Raw genomic sequence first — 21,601 nt, 5'->3', positions numbered from 1 at the left:
GCTACATAGATTTTTCACTTAAGTACCTCTTAAAAAATTGGAAAAACAGAAGAATATATTAACGGAAATTTAAGAAATAAAAAGTAAAATAAATCTCATATTACTTTACCATCCTAATGCCTGTTTTAATGCAGTTACTATTTACTTTTGGTCTTTCCTCCAATATGTGGTAAATAAGGAAGTATATTTATAATATATGCTTGTGTTTATATTTATATTTTACATGGTTGTAATGAAGACATACGTGCACTTTCACGTTTTAAGTTTAACTAACTGTAAACATTTTCCACCACTGTTGTGTAGTCATCTGAACCATCACTTTTCAACATTGTATGATACTTCCTCTCTCTACTTAGGATGACGGCTATAGAAACTTAGGTTGTACTCGGTTTCCTATTATAAATAGGAACAGATCCAGGTTTTATGGAACTTGAAATTTATACAATTTTGAGAGATGTTTTCAGTAAAAGAATACAAAAAAGCCTTACTTTCGCAAACTTTGTGAATACATTGTTAGGGACGCTCCCGGGGTCTGGAAGGGGCCTGTGAAAGTGAAGCTTAATTGTCACTTAATTTAAGTGAAGGTTAATTTTCATCAGCTTCACAGTTGTCTACCTCCAATTATAAATAATCCTGTGATAAGCATTTTGAGCATGTGATTTTTCCCTCTCTTCTATTATGTTCCAAGGATTCCAAGTTATTATAACACCATAATATGGTCATATTATGACACCTTTCTCACCTTGAGGTTGAGAAAGGAAATGATTATTTATTGAGCATCTATTATATATTGACATATTATTTATCAATATAGTTTAGATATATTAAAAAAATTTTTAATGTTTACTTACTTTTGGGAGAGAGAGAGAGAGAGAGAGGGAGAGAGAATGAGCAGGGGAGAGAAGCAGAGAGAGGGAGACATAGAATATGAAGCAAGGAAGCTCCAGGCTCTAAGCTGTCAGCACAGAGCCTGACACGGGGCTCCAACCAACGAATTGCGAGATCAGGACCTGAGCCAAAGTTGGACGCTTAACCGACTGGGCCACCCAGGCACCCCAATTTACTATTTAATTTAATCCTTACTACAAGCCTGAAGGAGGTATCATCCCCATGTTACAGACGAGAAAACTGAGGTGCAGTGGGTTTTGTACATCATGTACATCTTTGAGTAGTTACATCTTGTAACTGGTAGGGTTTGGATCCAAAGCTCATGCCTTCTCTTCATCACTACATTATGGTGTTTCCACAGCCTCACTAGCTTCACAGTAATACATTTTCTAGGCTATTGCTGAAAAACCTGGTTCACAGTTACCTGTTTTGAGGAGGCCAGTAGGCCAAATTTGCAGTCTTGACATGGTTCTTGGAAGAAGGTAATTTAAATCAGTGGTGGCTAGACTTTCTTCAGGTGAATTTAGGAGAAAGTGATTTGACTGTTTCTGCCCTCCGTCTACTTACAGACCTGTATCACTTAGTTCAGCACATATTTCTTGGAAGAAGCAGTGTCTGAAGTTGAAAGACCTGGGCTGGGTTTGGGTCCTGCTGTTCACTACTTGAGTGGCCTTGGCAAAGTCATTGAACCCCTCATTTTCCTCCTCAGTGCAATGAGGATAGTAAGTAACAAATCCTGCCTCACTCCAGGCTAGTGCCAATATGATAATGTGCGTGCAAACCCTCAGTGAACTCCAATGTCACTGAGGTACAGTAGTGCCCCCTTATCAGAGGTTTTTGCTTGCAGTGGTTCCCCGCAGCCAACCACGATGGGAAGCAGATCATTCTTCTGACTGTTGTCAAAAGTCAATAGTAGCCTAAGGCTACATCCCAATGCCTGCATCATTTCACTTCACTTCATCTCTCGTGTAGACATTTTATCATTTCACATCATCACATGAAGAGTGAGTACAGGAAAGATAGTTTGAGAGACAGGCCATAGTCACATAACTTTTATTACAGTATATTGTTGTAGTTGATCTATTTTATGGTTAGTTATTGTTGTTAATCTCTTCGTGTGCCTAATTGATAAGTTAAACTTTAACTCAGGTATGTATGCATAGGTAAAACCGGTATACGTAGGGCTGGGTGCTATCCATGGTTTCAGGCACCTGCAGGAGGTCTTGCAGTTAAGGAGGAATTTTTGTATAAGTAACATGGTGGAAGTTCCTCCACTTGCTCGCACGTCTGCCTCCAGGTAAGGGCCTGTGACAGCCGTACAGAATTCACCCGATGGCTCCATTATGGTTAACTCTGGCTGGAGTTGCCTCCTCAGCTGAAGTTGCCACTTCTTTTCTGGGGTGGATGTCTGGGCTGTTCCACCGGGAAGCATCAAAAGCAGCAGAGGCGGTGCAAAACCAGGCTGAGATTCTGGTGAATCTTTCCCTCCTCAAGCTGCGAACTGATCAAAAAAATGCCAAAGATTTATCTATAAATGCAACTCGTAAAATCCCAAGCACAGTTCTTACCAATTGTCCCTTTGCTCTGTCTTAGGTGCTGACGCATTTATCCTGGAATTTTACCTGGCCGATTAGAAATCTTTAGTCCTTGTGGGACCTAATTCTGGGGATGGTCTGTAATTCTGGAAAGCCACGAGAAAATAAAAATCTCTGTTCTGAGTTGGCGTTTGGACATCCTCCCCGTATCACGTTTAAAGCTGGTGTAAGCAGCATTAGTCTTTATTTTCCTTAACAGAGAAAAGCGTAAACCCATTTCCAAGCCCCAAGATTGAACTCGTCACCCTGTGCCGGGCCCCGCGCGGCTCCCCGCGCACGGCCTGAAGCTCCGCAGCCGGCCCGCCGCCTCCCGCGTCCTCAGCCCAGGTGTCAGGCAGCGGGGACCCGGACCTCCACCTGGCTCGGCCGGCGGCGACCGCACAAAGAGCGGAGCAGGCGGCGGCCCGGCCGAGCCGCAGAAAGTAGTCCCGACCACGCCGGGCCGATGTTGTTCGACGTCGCTTCACGCCCTCCGCGGGGAGGGCCGCAGCGGCCGACCCAGGAAAGAATCCCATAGGAATGCGCCGGCGGGAGGCCTTTTCCCTCCAGCTCGCCACTGCTCGCCTGGCAGATCTCCCGGGGTCTCCAAGCAGAAGCCGTGCGCGCGGCCCCCCCACCTTCTTCCGCAGCTGCTCGGGAGGCGGCGCCGAGGGAGGGGCTCGCCCGCGCGCAGGGAGACCTTCGCGGCGACCCGTGGCGGCGGCGGGACCGCGGTATCCCTGCGCCGCTGCGTGAGAGGAAGAGGCTGAATGAGGAACTGCGCGGGGGAAGCGGGGCGCCGGGGGAGGAGGCGGCGGGATGGAAGCAGACGCTGGCGTCGCGCGAGCCCCCGGCAGAGCGGCGCGGTAGAGAGGGCGGCGGCGGCGGCGCGCGCGGAGCCTTGACGTGCCCCTTTCTTTCTTCTCTCTCTGGAAAGCTGGGAAGCATGAGCGTGCAGACCTGCCGCTGCGGTGGCCGCCCCGGCTCCTCGCCTCCCCCTTTTCTGGCCGCCCCTCGCCGGTGAGAGAAGAGAACGCGAGAAGGGAAGATGGGGGCCGTCCTGAGGAGCCTCCTGGCCTGCAGTTTCTGTGCGCTCCTGAGAGGTGGGAAAGGGGGGGGGGGAGCGGGAAAGTTGGTGGGATTTGGGGGGGAGGTGGCCTTGTTTTGTGTGTGTCTGGGGGGAGGGGGAGGGAGGGAGGAGAAGGGGAAGAGGAGCCAGGAGAGGCCTGGTCGTGGGGAAGGAGAGAGAAAGGGGCCCGGGAGAAGGGGCTGTGCGCTCCGCCTGGCCACAATGCAGACCCCTTCCTGGGGTTCCGGACCTTCCCTGGACACAGAGGAGCCTCATCCGGGCTGCTTGTGTAGGTGAACCCCTGGAGCTCCATTCTATCGCAGTGACTGAGGGTCTGCGTGTCCCTTTCTGCCGGGAGTCATCCGGGAGAAGGGTCTTTGTATGGATTTTGGCTTTTAAAATGTTGGAGCCGAAGATGCTTTAACGTTGGTCTTCTCTCTGGAAGCCCCCACCTTTTCTGTGTCTCTTACGTGAACTTTTAGAGCCTTCTTACTATTTTTCCAGGCCTTGTTACTACTAATAATTGGCTTCCGTTGGGGATCTAATGATCCTGGGTGAGAGCACAGTTGGAAAGTGACTCCGAGGTTATAGGTCGAGCGTTTCAGCACTGGGAATCTTCTGAGCTTCAGCCCATAATAAAATAGAAACGTTGCCCTTGTAACCCCTGGTATTCAGGACTTGCCCCTATTTTCGGAGCCTGCAAGTGTACAGTTGGCACTGAATAGGAAAGTCATCCTTGTGTGAAGAGGAGCCTGTCCTGGGACCTAAGTTATCGTTTGCTGCGCTCCCCTGGGGGACTGCTTGGCACTTTGGTAAAAAAAGTGGGCTATTCTGGGTATTTTGCTCCGAGAATCGCATAAATTCGACGGCCCTGTGGTTTTTTGAATTGCCCTGTGAAGCTGTCACATACGCCGTGACTTTTATTTTGTGACAGTTCACTAAGGTTTTTGATTGGCCCGCAAGATTTCAACAGCTCTTCTCAAACTTATCCGTGTGGAAGTGGTGATGAGTCTTGCTATTGAGCATTTACCAGCAGAGGAATTTACGTGTGGATCGATGCAAAGGCTGTGGCTTTGGTTTTGTTAAAATTCTCACGTGTTCATGGCAAATTATTTTCAGGTATAAGACCTCTTGAGTCCATGGAGATTTTTAGCTCTTCATTTAACAAGGTAAACTTTTGTTAAGCCTCCATAACTTGCTAAAGTTTACAGGGCACGATAGTAACTCATGATCTTGTGCAAATGAACCCAAGATGCCTTCTGTGTGTGTATATTTGTGTTGGATGAATGCGATTGACTTTTTTTTTTTTTTTTTTGAGTGGGAGGAATTTTTTTTTTTTTTTCTGTAGTTACTCTTGCAGGATTATTACGTTTGCATGTTATATCTACTTATACTTAATAATTATGACTCACTGTCAGCATATTCCAAACTATTTTCGCATGTCACCCCCAGAAAGACAGTGCTCGCTTAATTGTCTTGGCAGAGAATTTAATACAGTGTTGTGTACTTGAAAGGCTTAATAAGTATATGTTTATTTCATCACCGTATACTCTTTGTTGAAAGGGGATCTTGCTCTAGTTGTGAGAAGCATATTTGACCTAAGAATATGCATATATTTTAAGACAGAAAGTTAGTAGTTAAATATGAGAGTCAGCTGGTTGGTTAAAGTCCTCGGGAAATCTAAGTCCATAACCTGGGGATGCTTCTGGTTGCCTGGTTGTATTTCTTGGAGGGTAAGGGTGTGACATAAATGCCATTTGTTTAACACTAAGTTTGAGTCTAGAGTTGGGTTTGTTCGTTACTTGACTTCAGAGAAATTGTATTTGAAGTATTAATTTGAAGTACGGTGTTATGTAACAAGACCTAAAAGAGTTAATAGTTTAAACTGCCTCATTTCTACCAGCAAATTTCCAAAAGTGGACCTCTCATTTTCAGTGTAGCATAATGATAGTATAAGGTGGTCTTTGAATTTATCAGTGCTTAACTGTGAGTACATATTATTTGAACTAAAAAATAGTCTTCTGATGTGAAAGATTTTCATTCATAATTTAGGTTTTTTTCATTCCTTGATAATGTCATTCTGTGTTATAATAGTGGCATTAGTTGACCTTGGGCTCTGAGGAGAAAAATGTGATTAACTTGTTGCGTTAAGATAATTTTTTCTGTAGAGGAGTTGTTATGAGGAGTTAATATTGGGATGATGGGTTGATGAGAGAGTTCGGGAGACCTTTTGTCCTGTAGCGCTGTTAAGTCAATAGCTGAAAGCCAGGGAATAATGCGGTCATCGTCTGGGCTGCATCCCTAACCCCTATCATCTGAGGACAAAGTGTAATGGAAAGATTTGGGGATTTCAGCACTAAATCTTGGGTTCAAAGTCTGTGCTTCTCTATTTAATAACCTTGTGATTCTGGTCTAGTCAGTCAATTTCTCTGGGTCTCAGTTTCTTTACCTGTAAAATGTAAATAGTAATCCTGACCTAATTTGCATGTTTAACAGGCATATTAAGTGAAATGATGAATATCAAGTGATTTGCTAATATTATTTTTTGTTATAATTTTTTATTGTGGACATATTCTCAAATGCCAGGAATTTGAGATTTAATTTGTGTAAGATTTACAAATTCTTGTGGCCAGAAGAGATTTTGATCATTCTGGTCTAACTGCTTAATTTGCAAGTGAGGATACTCAGAATCAAACTGATTATGATCTGATTAAGCTCCTATAGCTAATTAACAGTGGAAGGATGGTAGGGATTTATTGGTAGGGATTTATTAATAGTAGGGATTTATTGTTCATTCTTTTAGCAAATATGTATGGGAATACCTGCCTACTGTATATCAGTCTCTGATGGTATAGTGGTGAGCAAAATAGCCATGTCCCTGTTCTAATGGACCTCACAATCTCGGTTGCCATCCTTACTGTTCTCTTGGTTCCATCCAGGTACTGATTAGAAAAGATTATATCTCCAATTTTCTAGAGCAAATATATATATATTTTTAAATATTTATTTATTTTTGAGACAGAGGGAGAGCGAGAGCATGAGCAGGGGAGGGGCAGAGAGAGAGGGAGACACAGAATCTGAAACAGGCTCCAGGCTCCGAGCTGTCAGCACAGAGCCCAATGTGGGGCTTGAACTCACAAACCATGAGATCATGACCTGAGCTGAAGTCGGACACTTAACTGACTGAGCCACCCAGGTGCCCTTAGAGCAAATATTTTTATAAGATTTTTTATAAATTTTGGAATACCATTGTGTGTATAATCTGTAAATACTATGTCCCAACTTATGTTGAGGAGGCTTTGTTGTTTCATAAAAAGTTTTTGCTACTTAGTTTTTTAGAAAATATTATTAGTTTTTGTGGGATGGTGGTAAATACTGTACAAACAAGCCACTAGTGTTTTCTATCTTATATTTTGTAGAAGTGGTCCTTGGAAAAGCATTTGCTTTAATATCAAGTGGAACAAAATCTTGAGGAGGTAGAGTGAATTTTGGAGTGGGAATCAGGAGAATTAAGTTTTCATTCTAAGTTTGCCATTAGCTAGCTGTGTCGTGACCTTGGGTAAGTCACTTAATCTCTGTATAACTTATTTTCATTAGGTATACAGAGATGCGTAATTCATATTAAAATGTTAAGATCTCTGAGAGAATATGAAGAGACCAATTTTAATTTTGTTTAACTCATTATTTCCCAAACTTGGGAATATTTTTTCCATAAATTTTTTTAACATTCTGGTGAATCTTTGATCTAAGCAACACACCTGGAGAGGGCTGGACTGGATGATCCTTTGAGCATTAGGTTGATTAACATGATTGATACTTTTTAAGAATTTATTTTGAGAGAGAGAGATTGCACGTGCACATGAGCAGGGGAGGGGCAGAGAGAGAGGGAGGGAGAGAATCCCAAGCAGGCTTTGCACTGCCAGTGCAGAGCCCAGTGTGGGGCTTGAACCCACAAACGGTGAGATCATGACCTGAGCTGAAGTCAAGAGCTGATGCTTAACCCACTGAGCCACCCGACCACCCCTGATGTGATTGATATTTGATGGTAATTTCATATAGTTAAATCTGATACTTTCATTCCTAGTTACCTGGCTTTAGGTTTGCTTATCTGGCTAAGGAATAATTTGATTGGGTACGAGTAAGATTTCAGCTCTTTGTTATTATGAGGCCTAACAGACTTTTCCCATTGGTTTGGTTTTTCAGCGACTTCTTTGTTTTGCCTTTTTTTTTTTTTTTTTAAAGTTTATTCATTTATTTATTTGGAGAGAGAGAGTGTGCATGCATGAGCAAGGGAGGGGCAGAGAGAGAGACAAAGAGAGAGAGAGAGAGAGAGAGAGAGAGAGAGAGAGACAATCCCAAGTAGGCTCTGTGCTGTTAGTGCAGAGCCCACTGTGGGGCTTGAACTCATGAACCATGAGATCATGACCTGAGCCGAAGTCCAGAGTTGGACGCTTAACCAACTGAGCCACCCAGGCGCCCCTGTTTTGCTTTAATTGGAGGTTTTTCCATTTGCTGAACTGAAATATTCTTTCCGTATAGTTATACATGCTTTGGCTATCAGAAAGGACTCTTTTTTGAATATCAAATAAGACTCTGGAGGGTATATAAATGAAAATATTTTATGTGAGTTTATAATTTGAACATGTTGGAAAAACAAGTAACACAATAACCTGTTTAGGTCATTGTAGATACTCTTGAAATTTTAATTTCATCATGGAAACTTCATTGCAAGTTATATTTAGAGAAGATTATAAAGAGGGGCAGGAAGATATAGGCTTTGTGGATAAATTAAGTTCAGATATTCTACTACTTTATGTAGTCTTGGACAAGTTACTTAGCTTTAGTTTCCTCTCCTGTTAAGTAGAGGTAATATCTTACAAGATTTCTATGAGAACTGATGGGATAATATTTGCAAAGGGAGAGTATGGTGCACAGTCAGTAGTAGACTTTGAATAAATGGCTACTAATATTAAGATGGCTAAATTAAAAGAAACATTAATGCTCAGGAAAGACTAGTAAAACATTTAAGTGCCAGGTACTGTTTTAGGGAGCCAATAATTTTAGGCCAGTGGTTTTTGAACTTTTTGACTCTTCTACAACTGAAACAAAAACTCCACGAAATACCTTTATTTCCGATATTGTCTTTTTTTTATTAAATTTTTTTTTTATGTTTATTCTTGAGACAGAGACAGCGTGAACAGGGGAGGGGCAGAGAGAGAGGGAGACACAGAATCTGAAACAGGCTCCAGGCTCTGAGCTGTCAGCACAGAGCCTGACGCGGGGCTTGAACCCATAAACTGTGAGATCATGACCTGAGCCGAAGTCGGACGCTTAACCGACTGAGCCACCCAGGTGCCCCTGATATTTTCTTTTTTAAGTTTTTATTTATTTTTTAAGTATTCTGTACCCCAAACGTGGGACTCAAACTCTTGACCTTGACATCAAGAGTTGCATGCTCCTCTGTCTGAGCCAGCCAGGTTCCCCACTTCTGATATGTTTTATTTTATATAACTAAGATGGTTGCTATTAAGTTTACTTTACCTTCTAAAGGATTGAAGCTTTATTTAACACTATTTTAGGTGAGTATTATAGATAAACCAGAGGATAAATAGTGCAGTTGATTGTGATACTTATTTACTTGTTTAAGAGTTTAGTATGGGCAGAATGATTTTATCAAAACATTGTCTAATTGAGAAAAAATTTTAAAAATGTTTATTTCTTTTGAGAGAAAGAGAGGTAGAGCACAGGCAGGGGAGAGGCAGAAGAGAGGGAGAGAGAGAATCCCAAGCAGCCTCCGTGCTGTCAGTGCAGAGCCAGATGTGGGGCTTGAACTCACAAACCATGAGATCATGATCTGAGCTGAAATCAAGAGTTGGCCGCTTAGCTGACTGAGCCACCCAGGTGCCCTGAGAAAATTTTTTTATCCTATTATTTTGTTATAACAGTTAAAATTATTCAATTGATGAACTTCTCCCTGCAGGATGGGTAAATGCTATACCAACTTCCAGCATTGCATGTTTCACTCTTCATATGAAAGTTTTTAATGTGTCTTCTGTAAAATGAGCCTTGCATTGTATGTTTTACTCTTTTTTTAAAAGTAGTATATTTTATTTATTTTTATTATTTATTTTTGAGAGAAAACGTGTGTGCACACGCACGAGGTGGGGAGGGGCAGAGAGAAAAGGGGACAGAGGATCCAAAGTGGACTCTGCACGGATCAGCAGAGAGCCCAACGTAGGGCTCGAACTCACGAACCATGAGATCATGACCTGAGCCCAAGGTAGACGCTTAACTGAGCCACCCAGGTGCCCCCATGTTTTATTCTTCATATGAGAGTTTTTATGTGTTTTCTGTAAAATGAGCCTCACCTTAATGAATAGAATTCTGCTCCATGTGAATAACTTTGAAATTACATAGTCAAATACATAGACTAGGGGACCTAAGAATAGGATATTTGCCCTTGAAATTACTAATTTAAAATGAGAGGAAAACAGTGTTAATTTGATATTAGCACACACTTTGTTTCTCAACTGTTTATTTGTGGTAGTTGACTATCTTCACAAAAAGTTCAAGACATTCAGATGTGCCTGGGCTCTGTTTGTTGAAAATTAGTGGTGCTTTAATGCTGTGATCCTCTTAGCTGTAATGTAACTTGCTAATTTTTGTTTCTGTGATACCTTGCTTGGCAGGGCCAGGAGATTGGGGATGCAAAGTGAAATCATATTTTTAGCTGAAAAAATTTATTAGTTAAGTGAATTTTTAAGTTATAAATTGACATTAGGCTTAAAATTATTGATTACATTCTCAGTAAAAATAAAAATGCAGGGCGCCTGGGTGGCTCAGTCAGTTAAGCAGCTGACTTCAGCTCAGGTCATGATCTTATGGTTCATGGGTTCAAGCCCCGCGTTGGCCTCTGTGCTTACAACTCAGAGCCAGGAGCCTGCTTCAGATTCCGTGTCTCCCTCTCTCTCTGCCCCTTCCCCGCTCTTGCTCTGTGTCTCTCTCAAAAATAAATAAACATTAAAAAAAGTTTTTAAAAATGCAGAGGTGAATATAATTTGCAGTAGTCATGTTTTTCAAGAAAATAGTCACTCACTTATTGGAAAATGATACCTTTATCAAATTCTATATGTTTGGCCAGGAAGCAGTTTTCTCTGATGGCCTTGGTTAGTCATCCTAGACCATTTATCATCCTAGACGTTATCATTCCTAGACCAAAATCACTGGATATAGGGATAGGAGTCTTTCTCATTATTGGCCAGCTTTCATTGAAAGATGGAATTTAAGTGTATCCATATATCCAATTTAAAGATTCTGTATTTTGCGAGTCTGAGAAAGCTAACATCTGAACTTGATTAATGCGAACTCTTAGCTACAATTTATATGGTCTTTATTTGTAGGTTTCTTGATTTATGCCAGTGAAGACAACAGCTCTTTGTTAGATATAAGCTGTTTCAAGAATAGCTATTTTTCCTTCAGTACTACCATGTACCAGAGCTTTGCCTGTATTAGGTATTCTAAATTTTACATTTAAAGCGGTATAAAAAGATGTGAATTTTTATGGCATTTATACAGTTTGTTTTGGGGCTTCATTTTGTGTTTTGTCTCAAGTCATTTATTAGATATGGTATAAATTTGTAGGTACTGTAATTTCTTTTAGCACAGATTAGATAGAGAAAACTGAATTAGAAATAAATCAGCGTGTTTCTACCTGAGAAACTAATCAGAAATAAATCAGCATGTTTATATATGAGACTGAATTTGAAATGTGGATTATGTAATATGTTGTCTGGTTTTAGGATATAACTCTTGCATTGGTAATATAATTAGCAATCTCAAGTACTTTTTTAACCCTGTTTTTTTTTTATTAAAGATATACTTCACATACCATAAAGTTCTCCATTTTAAAGTGTCCAGTTCAGTGGTTTCTAGTATATTCACAGGATTGTACAGCCATCACCACTGTCTAATCCCAGAACATTTCATCACCCCCAAAAAGAAACTCCATACTCCTTAGTAGTCACTTTCCATTTCCCCTTTCCCCCAGCCTCTGGTAATGAGTAATCTACTTTTCTGTGTCTACAGATTTGCTTATTCTGAACATTTCATATAAAAGGAATCATACAACATGTAGCCTTTTGTGTCTTGGTTTCACTTAGCATAATGTTTTAAAGGTTCATTCACATTTATAGCATGTATCAGTATTTCCTTTTTATGGCTGAATAATCATTGTATGGATACATGAGGTACTTTCGAATGAGTGTGGTTTTGATCATTGGGATCTTTATTTGGAGAAATTTCTGAAATCTCTTTCTGAAGTTATGGACATTAAAAAAAAGTCCTAAGTTCCTCTTTTTTCTGCTGGAGAAGCACTCAGTAGTTCACCAGCGTCTCGTTTCTGTGTACTAACTTACACAGAGCCCTGTCTCAGTTAACCTTTTTTTGCCAAATTCATATTAGATTAACAGGATAGAAGGGATATTAGAAATTACTTGGCCCAAATTCTTCATTTCATGAAGGAGAAAGGTGAATGACTAACTTAAGTCTAGATTGCTGGTACTCTGGATGGTAATTTCACATGCATTGCTTTCTGTATGTACTTAATTTTACCTGGGCCTTATTACAGTTTTGAAGATGATACCAGTCATTTAAAACATTTTTTTTAATGTTTATATCTGAGAGAGAGAGAGAGAGAGAGAGAGAGAGAGAGTGCAAGCGACGGGGGTGGAGGAGGGGGAGACAGAATCCGAAGCAGGCCCTAGGCTCTGAGCTGTCAGCACAGAGCCTGACGTGGGGCTTGAACTCATGAGCCGTGAGATCATGACCTGAGATGAAGTCGGGTGCTTAACCAACTGAGACACCTAGGCTCCCCTATACCAGTCATTTTTAATAGAGGAAAATAAATATCAGTGTTATTTTAGACTTTGCAATAGGTGGTTTGTCATAATACTGTTAAATAAAAACTAGTCCGGATTTAGGTAAGGAGAGACTATTTGGAAAGATTATTATAATAGGGAGGATGCTCTGACTGAAAGATCTGCAAGTGTCTCAAATTAAACACAAAAAACTTTTACAGAGTAGGGTAAGCAGGGCCAGCAGGAGCTTTCAATGGAGGTGAGTAAAGTGGGTGGGGGTGAGCAGATTGCATGATCAGGATAGTTTAACTGGATTTGTTTCCCCCCTATGGTCAGCAGATGCATGGAATGAGCTGTTAAGAGAGGAAGTCCTGGGGCGCCTGGGTGGCTCAGTCGGTTGAGCTTCCGACTTCAGCTCAGGTCACTTCAGCTCAGATCTCGCGGTCTATGAGTTCGAGCCCCGCGTCAGGCTCTGGGCTGATGGCTCAGAGCCTGGAGCCTGCTTCCGATTCTGTGTCTCCTTCTCTCTCTGCCCCTCCCCCGTTCATGCTCTCTCTCTGTCTCAAAAATAAATAAATGTTAAAAAAAAATTTAAAAAAAAAGAGAGAGGAAGTCCTGCATCTACTTCCTTAAACTTAGGGCAAGCCAAAGTTTAGGGGCTTGTGGGAAAGGGGAAAAGCCTGACTAAAGTTTGGTCAAGCCAACTCAGTGGATTAAGTAATGGATAGTTGTGAACACTTGGTTAGTCCCCCTGTTCAAAACAGAATTTTTCACTATTAGGGATATGTTTTAGTCTGCTAAGGCTTACAGGCTTTTTGCTATAACAAAAATAGTGTAGGGGTGCCTGGGTGGCTCAGTCGGTTAAGCGTCCGACTTCAGCTCAGGTCACGATCTCATGGTTTGTGAGTTCGAGCCCCGTGTTGGGCTCTGTGCTGACAGCTCAGAGCCTGGAGCCTGTTTCAGATTCTGTGTCTCCCTCTCTCTCTCTGACCCTCCCCCATTCATGCTCTGTCTCTCTCTGTCTCAAAAAGTAAATAAACGTTAAAAAATTTTTTTTTTAATAAAAAAAAAAAAAAACAAAAATAGTGTAGCTTGGGTAGCTTATAAACAACAGAAATTTATTTCTCATGGTTCTGGAGGCTTAAAGTCCAAGATCAAGGTTCCAGCATGATCAGTTTTTGGTTGAGGAATTCTGTGGATTGCAGACTATTTACCTCGCTATCCTCACATGGTGGATAGCAGAGAGAGGAAACAAGCTCTCGACTCTTGAAAGGGTACTAATCCCGTTCATGAGGACTCCATCCTCATGACCTTATGTAATCCTAATTAGTCCCCAAAGACCTCATCTCCTAATACCTTCACATAGTGGGGGTAAGGTTTCAATATAAGAGTTTTAGGGAACACAAACATTCAGTCCATAGCAGGGTAGAGTAAGAGTAATTGTGAAGTTGATATCATGAGATTTGACCTGATTATTTATGTAGGTATGGGCCTTATAAGTTTGCTTTGCTGAACATTTTTATAAGGAATTTTGGATTGGACTTGGAGGAAAAAAATTAGTATTGAAGTATAATTGCCATGCAATGTTATATTAGCTTCATGTATACAGTACAGTGATTTGACAATTGTGTACATTACTCAGTGCTTATCATGATAAGTGTAGTCACCTCTGTCACCATTTAGTGTTACTACAGTATTATTGGCTATATTCCCTATGCTGTACTTGTCATCTCTGTGACTTATTTTATAAGTAGAAGTTTGTACCTCTTAATCCTCTTCATTTTTTGCCCATTCCCCCACCCATCTTCCCTCTGGTAACCACCAGCTTGTTCTCGGTATGTATGTACGAATTTATTTATAAAATGTATTTATTTAAATTAGGTTCCATGCCCAATGTGGGGCTTGAATTCTTGACCCTGAGATCAACAATCATACACTCTACTGACTGAGCCAGCCAAGCGCTCTTGTTTTTTGTATTTAATAGTTTGCTTTGTTTTTTAGATTCCATATATAAATGAAATCATATGCTATTTGTCTTTGTCTGACTTATTTCACTTAGCATAATACCCTCTAGATCCATCTATGTTGTCACAGATAGCAAGATCTCATTCTTTTCTATGGCAGAGTGATAGTCCTGTGTGTGTGTGTGTGTGTGTGTGTGTGTGTGTGTGTACATGTACCACATCACCACACTTTCATTCATTCATCTAGTGATGGACACTGGATTGCTTCCATATCTTAGCTATTGTAAATTATTGTAAACATAGGGGTGTGTATATCTTTTCAAATTAATGTTTTTCATTTTCTGTGGATTAATAGCCAGTAGTGGAATTACTGGAGTATATGGCATTCTATTTCTAATTTTTGAGGAGCCTCCATGTTTTCCACAGTGGTTGCACCAGTTTACATTCCCACAAACAGTGCCTGATGTTCCCTCTTCTCCACATCCTTGCCAATGCTTGTTGTTTCTTGTGGTTTTGATTTTAGCCATTCTGACAGGTGTGAAGTGATAATTTCATTGTGGTTTTGATTTGCATTTCTCTGATTAGTGATGTTGAGCATCATTTCATGTGTCTCTTGTAATGTGTATGCCTTTGGGAAAATGTCTCTGCAGATCCTCTGCTCATCTTTTTTTTTTTTTTTTTTTTAAGTTTATTTCTTTACTTTTGAGAGAAACAGAGTAAGCACGTGGGGGAAGGGGTAGAGAGAGGGAGAGAGAGAGAGAATCCCAAGCAGGCTCTGCATTGCAAGGGTGGAATCTGATGTGGGGCTTCAATTCAGGAACGTGAGATCATGACCTGAGCTGAAGTTGGACGCTTAACCAACTGAGCCACACAGGCGCCTTTGTCTGCTCATCTTTTAATCAGATTGCTTTTTGTGCGTGTTAAATTGTATAAGTTCATTATGTATTTTAGATATTAAGTCCTTACAAGTATCAAATTTGTACAAATTTGCAGGTATCTTCTCCTACTCAGTAGGTGGCCTTTTTGTTTTGTTAATGGTTACCTTTGCTGTGCAGAACTTTTTATTTTGGATTTCATTTTTAAAAGCTTCTTGAAGCCAGGAAGCCAACTCAAGAATTCACTATCAGGTTTCACTTGTAGTACCTATAGATGCAGGTGAATTCTTGACATTCTCAAATGTGTCCTAGGGTTCTTGGGCCTGACTGGGAGTGATCTTGCTTACTTCTCCTGCAAAGCTTGGAACTCCAAGCCAAGTACCAGTCCTTTTTTCCTAAGAGGACTGTGAGCACTGGCTTCATGAAGTCAGCCACAGCTCCTTAAATCTGTCTAGTCATATTTGATTAAATGAGCACCACTTTCAAAAATGGCATGCCAGTCAAAGCCTTGGTTGCATAACCAATGTTTCCAACTAGTGGGACAGACTCTTATTGAACTTATGCAAATAACTGTATTTCTGGGAAAATAAGAATACACAATGAAAGTTTTTGAATTATGGAGGAGTCAGACAAGGAGGAAAAATGTTTTATTTCTGTTTACAGAAGCATAGTCTGCTTAAATCATTAATGAGTTATAGATAACTTAAAAGAAAAAAGAAAAGAATTCTTTATATCCAGAAAATGGGACATTAAAGCATCAGCAGTATCTTAAATAAAACTTGTGATCATTCTTCATCAGTTTATTCAGTCCTGTTAATTCTTGTTCTTCTAGATCTTTGGTTAGTAGTCTTATGAACCTATCTGCTTCTCCACTAGCTTCTTAGAAATCCTGATTTAGTCCACTGGTACAGTCTCAAAGTTATTTAAGTGATCAGAAGCCAAGAGTACCTGGTATAGTCCTTTTTCAACAGTCCTTTGAAGATGAGCACTCTAGCTAGCTTATACCTGATTTGCAAGCACTTTCAGGAAAGCATCAGAATAAAAAAAAACAAAAACCTGTAGATGACAAAAGACTTAAAATGGTGGTGATTAACTTACTCCTGATTATTTAATTTAATTAATTAACCAATTTATTATTAAGTAATTTCTATGGTCAATGTGGGGCTTAAACTCATGATCCCAAGATCAAGAGTTGCATGCTCTTCTGACTAAGCCAGCCAGGTGTCCCACTATGGATTATTTTATTTTTAAAGTTTATTTATTTTGAGAGAGAGAGAGAGTGGGGGAGAGGGAGACAAAAGGGGAGAGGGAGAGAAAGAGGGAGAGGGAGAGAAAGAGAATTCTAAGCAGGCTCCACACTGTCGGTGAGGAGCTCGATTTGGGGCTCGAATTCATGAACCATGAGATCATGACCTGAACTGAAGTCTGATGCTTAACTGACTGAGCCACCCAGGTGCTGCCACGACCCGCACCCCCCCCCCCCCCCAGTAATTTTAAAAACGAAAGATCTGATGAGAGTTTGTTATAAAACATAATGCAATTGATTAGGAAATTTGGTTTTGTGACATGCAAACGAAAGTCAGGTCAATCCAAAAAAGTTTTAGACAAAATATAACCATAATGATTAACCTTATTTTAAAGAAGAGTGGATATTATATCATCTATATGATGAATGTATATGATCTTTGCAGAGAATAAAACTGTAAAATATATCATAATCCTGGGCCACATGTCCCATCAAACATATAGTTAGGGCACATCAAGAATATTTCAAAATTAAGAGGGAATGGGGTGGGAAGGAGGCCAAAAACAACAACAAAGAGAATATATCGAGATTATTAAGTAAAAATTTTAATAAGTCTGGAATAAGTCCTAAACATCTATATAATAAAATTCCTTAAGTAAGTGATGTGAATTCTGACTGAGAAACACGAGCCTATTGTATATGACGAAGTTAACATAAAAATGTGTAACTGAAATGATCACTGATGACACAGTATTGTTGTCTAATATTAGGAAAAGCAGCACCAGGACTCCTGATAAATAGAAACATATCATTAACAGAATATTGATAAATTCCTAGGAACTTCATGTAATTTGTTAAATAATATTTTACTCATGATTTAATCTAGGGAATGTAAGCATCACTTCTGATTTGCCATGTAATAACATTTTTTTTTAAAGATTTAATTTTTTTAAGTAATCTCTGTACCCAATGCGGGGCTCAAACCCATAACCCCAAGATCAAGAGTTGCATGCTGTACCAACTGAGCCAGCAAGGCGCCCCACAAATCATAACATTGATCAAATTAACCTAGTTATTTTTAACACCTCTTTTTAGAAGATGAAAGAAGAAATTCTTTGTGAATTCCCAGGGACCCTTTGGGAAATTTCGAAGATAGTCATGGGGCAAAATACATCATTTAGGACTTGATTTAGTAAAAGCAGAGTGTTGGAGCTGTAGGAGATTTGGAGATTTGAACGTTTGATTAGATAGGATGATGGGTCATTGAGAAGAAATAGTTGGCTACCCATTTAACCAAAGTGTAAAAAATTTTATTTAAAGTAAACATAGGAAGGAACATGATGAAGCATAGCTCTCTGAAAAGTGAGAAGGATTTTTGTTTTGTTTTGTTTTTGTAAATAATCAAGATATGATAAAGTCAACATCAAGCACAGGAAATTCTAATTTTTTTTTTTAATGTTTATTCATTTTTAAGAGACAGAGACAGAACATGAATGGGGGAGGGCAGAGAGAGGAAGACACAGAATCTGAAGCAGGCTTCAGGCTCTGAGCTGTCAGCACAGAGCCTCATGTGGGGCTCAAACTCATGAATCGCGAGATCGTGACCTGAGCCAAAGCTGGACCCCCAACCAACTGAGCCACCCAGGCGCCCCTCAAGCACAGGAAATTCTGATAAGATACGGGATTTTCACTTTCTAGGGAGATTATTTAGAAGGCAAAGAAAAATCTTTTATAACCTCTTTATTAAGAGCAGACCAGTAACCCGAGAAAATTTTGTCATTTTAATAGACTGAATTTTACTTTTGTGCAGGTAACAATATTTGATACTAAAGCACTTTTTGAAAATCTTACAAATAAACCCATCAGATCCTAGCCAGCTTTGACCACAACAAAAAAATTTCTTTTTCATAAACTTTTCATAATTTTCTGTAACCATTCAGCTTTTGTCTTGCATCTTCTTCTTTCTATTCTGGAATAATTAGTCATTTTACTTTGGGACTATTTTCTTTTTCTTAATAAAAACACATCCTGCACACCTGTATACAAAGTTGTTCTTTTCTGTCACTTTTTCTCCTAGTACAGTTTCATTTATGAAATTATGGGGGCACCTGGGTGACTGACTCAGTTGATTAAGTGTCTGGGTCTTAATTTTGGCTCAGGTCGTGATCTCATGGTTCGTGAGATCAAGCCCTGTGTTGGGCTCTGAGCTGACAGCTTGGGGCCTGCTTGAGATTCTCTCTCTGTCTCTGTCTGTCCCCTGTGCATGCACGCTCACTCTCTCAAAAATAAATAAACGTTAAAATAAATGTAAGATTATGACTTAATAATTGCTGCTATTTTACGGAGTTGGAGACCTGAACTACCTGTCATGCACCATCATTTTTCAGTAGACTGGCAGAGCTTATGAATATATATCTTACAACTTTTTATAGCCATACACTTCTCAATGTGGCAAAGATGAATATGCTTATAAATAAACTCAAATATATATAGATATATATAGCTGCTTGGTAACCCTCAAAGTAAGGGGTAAAAAAATATATATAAACTTGAAATGCTTATGCTGTATTCTATCTTATAGAAATGATCTTGTTATTTAATAAATATTAGTGAATTAGCATAGTTCTTGCAGTTTTTTTAAACATTTTTTTTAATGTTTATTTTTGAGAGAGAGAGAACACGCGGGCGAGCAGGGTAGGGACAGAGAGAGAGGGAGGCACAGAATCTGAAGCAGGCTCCAGGCTCTGACCTGTCAGCACAGAGACTGATGCAGGGCTCAAACCCACAAACCGTGAGATCATGACCTGAGCAGAAGTCGGATGCTTAATCCACTGAGCCATCTAGGTGCCCCAGCATAGTTCTTAACGTGTTAAGAAAATATTTTGGAAACTATCTTCAAGTTGGTTTATTACAATACAAAACATAGTTACTAACTGAAATAATGATTGTCAGAACAACTTGGCTAAATACAAATGTAGATGTAAAGCTAGTTTATTCTGTTAGTAAACCTGTAAAAGTTTAGGAAGAACATATCCAGATAGAATAAAAATGTATGCTTGTCTTAATTTTATGTCGATAACTCAGAAGACATAGCTATTTTTATTATACCAACAATATTGAACTAGTCTCATTTTCCAAAGATTTACTTAAATATGTGTTACTTTGGATTCTTAAAATACGTGGGTTAGTTTCTATGAAAAATACTTTTGAAAGTAGAAGAAGTTTAAGTTCCTTGATTTTTGGAAATCTTAGGAATATTCAATTTATATGAACAAGTATTTACTTTCAAACCAATTAGAATAGAACTCTTTTAAGGGATTTTATAATCTAAAATTATAATTGGTAATACCATCTAGAGATAGGAAAATATTTTATGTATGTATAACACATGTTACATTAAAAAAACATGTATTAAAATACTGTAATAGCATTCTGTAGTGACAGTTGGTAACTACACTTGTGGTGAGCATGGCATAGACTTTTGAAATCATCATGTTGTACACCTGAGAGTAACGTAACATTGTGTATTATCTATACTTTAAGTTTACTTGCTCTGCATGAATAAAAGTTCTTTTAAAAAAGATTATGAAGGATTCATGGAAACAACTAGTGCCCACTAAGCTTATTTCAGGTTTGACACGGTACTGACTCCAGGAGAGGGAGATGAGAGCCTTAGGCACTGAGACACAGGGAAATTTGGGTTGGTGTTTGGAGTCCAGCTTTGGAATCAGACCTGGGATTGAATTTGTTCTCCACATCATAAACTTATTAATTGGATGGTCTTGAGTTAGGTAGTTAACATCATTGATTCTTGATTTCTTCATCTGTAAAATTGGCATAATGATACCATCTACTTTACAGTGTTGTAAAAATTAAATGAGACTATATGTAAAGCACTAAGCATGCTGCTAAGTTGTAGCTGATGTCGTCCTCGTTATGTGTATAACTGTATTCTACTGGCATTTTTGGCATTATGATGGAAAAGTAGAATTCTCGTTAATGGGAAAGCACTGTGGGTAGGTGTCAGAATGAGCAGATTTTTGTAAGAAAATATGGAACCTAGAAGAACTCTAGATTCCTTACTGACTGGCTCTGTGACCATGGATAGGTCACTTCTTTGTGTCTTAATTCTCTTAATTACCAGTGAGGTAGGGACACCTGACTCAAAACCCTCACAGGGAGGACATGGAAATCAAGTGGAATCATACGTGTTAAACTGTTCTTTAAAATACAAAATATTGTATGCAAAAGTGATGGCTCTGTTATTTTTGTTATGAAGGTTAAGCATCAGAAGTTTTGCTGAGTGTGTCTCCCCCGTGGGGCTCTATTAACAGGCTACTTTAATGCCGCTGCTCACATTTTTATTAATATTGGTTATTAACTTGGCCATATCATTATTAGAACTTTATTTATTTATTTATTTATTTATTTATTTATTTACGAGAGAGGGTGTGAGTGAGGGGCAGAGAGAGGAGACAGAGAAGTGGGGCTCATCCAAAGTGGGTCTCGAGCTCCCGCAATGTGGGGCTCTAGCTCATGAACCATGAAATCATGACCTGAGCTGAAGTTGGACGTTTAACCAACGGAGCCAGCCAGGTGCCCCAGCAGTGATCTTGTTGAACATCTCCATCAGCGCTTTTGAGTGACCAGATGCATTGTCAACGAGCAGTAATATTTTGAAAGTAATCTTTTTTTTTCTGAGTAGTGGGTCTCAACAGTGGGCTTAAAAACCAGTAAACCATGTTGTAAACAGATGTGTTGTCATCCAGGCTTTGCTGTTCCATTTATAGAACAGGCAGAGTAGATTTAGCATAATTTTTGAGCACTCTAGGATTTTCAGAATGGTGAATGAGCATTGGTTTCAATTTAAAGCCACCAGCTGCATTATCCCCTAAGGAGAGAGTCAGTTGGTTCTTTGATGATTTGAAGCCAGGCATTGACTTTTCTCTAGCTGTGGAGGTTCTAGATGTTGTGTTTTTCTAATATAAGGTTGTTTTGTCTACATTGAAAATGTGTGATTTAGTGTAGCCACCTTCCTTAATTATCTTATCTAGATTTTCTGAATAACTTTCTTCTGCTTCTATATTGATACTTGGTGCTTTACCTTGCACTTTTATGTTATGGAGAGGC

General features: G+C 39.7%; 1 protein-coding gene across 1 annotated transcript in view; it reads left to right on the top strand.

The window, feature by feature from the left end:
- Nucleotides 1–3,224: 3,224 nt before the first annotated feature.
- Nucleotides 3,225–21,601, top strand: part of LRP6 (LDL receptor related protein 6) — a 177,412-nt gene continuing 159,035 nt past the window's right edge. The window contains exon 1 of the mRNA XM_060658349.3: nucleotides 3,225–3,565. Within this exon, the coding sequence (XP_060514332.1) occupies nucleotides 3,511–3,565 (55 nt within the window). The 5' untranslated portion in view covers nucleotides 3,225–3,510. The remainder of the gene's footprint in view (nucleotides 3,566–21,601) is intronic.

Source organism: Panthera onca, chromosome B4 (genome assembly GCF_046562875.1).
Source record: "Panthera onca isolate mPanOnc1 chromosome B4, mPanOnc1 haplotype 2, whole genome shotgun sequence".
Classification (NCBI taxonomy): domain Eukaryota; kingdom Metazoa; phylum Chordata; class Mammalia; order Carnivora; family Felidae; genus Panthera; species Panthera onca.
Note: the sequence above shows the minus strand (reverse complement) of the source record. Positions and strands in the feature narration are given on the sequence as shown.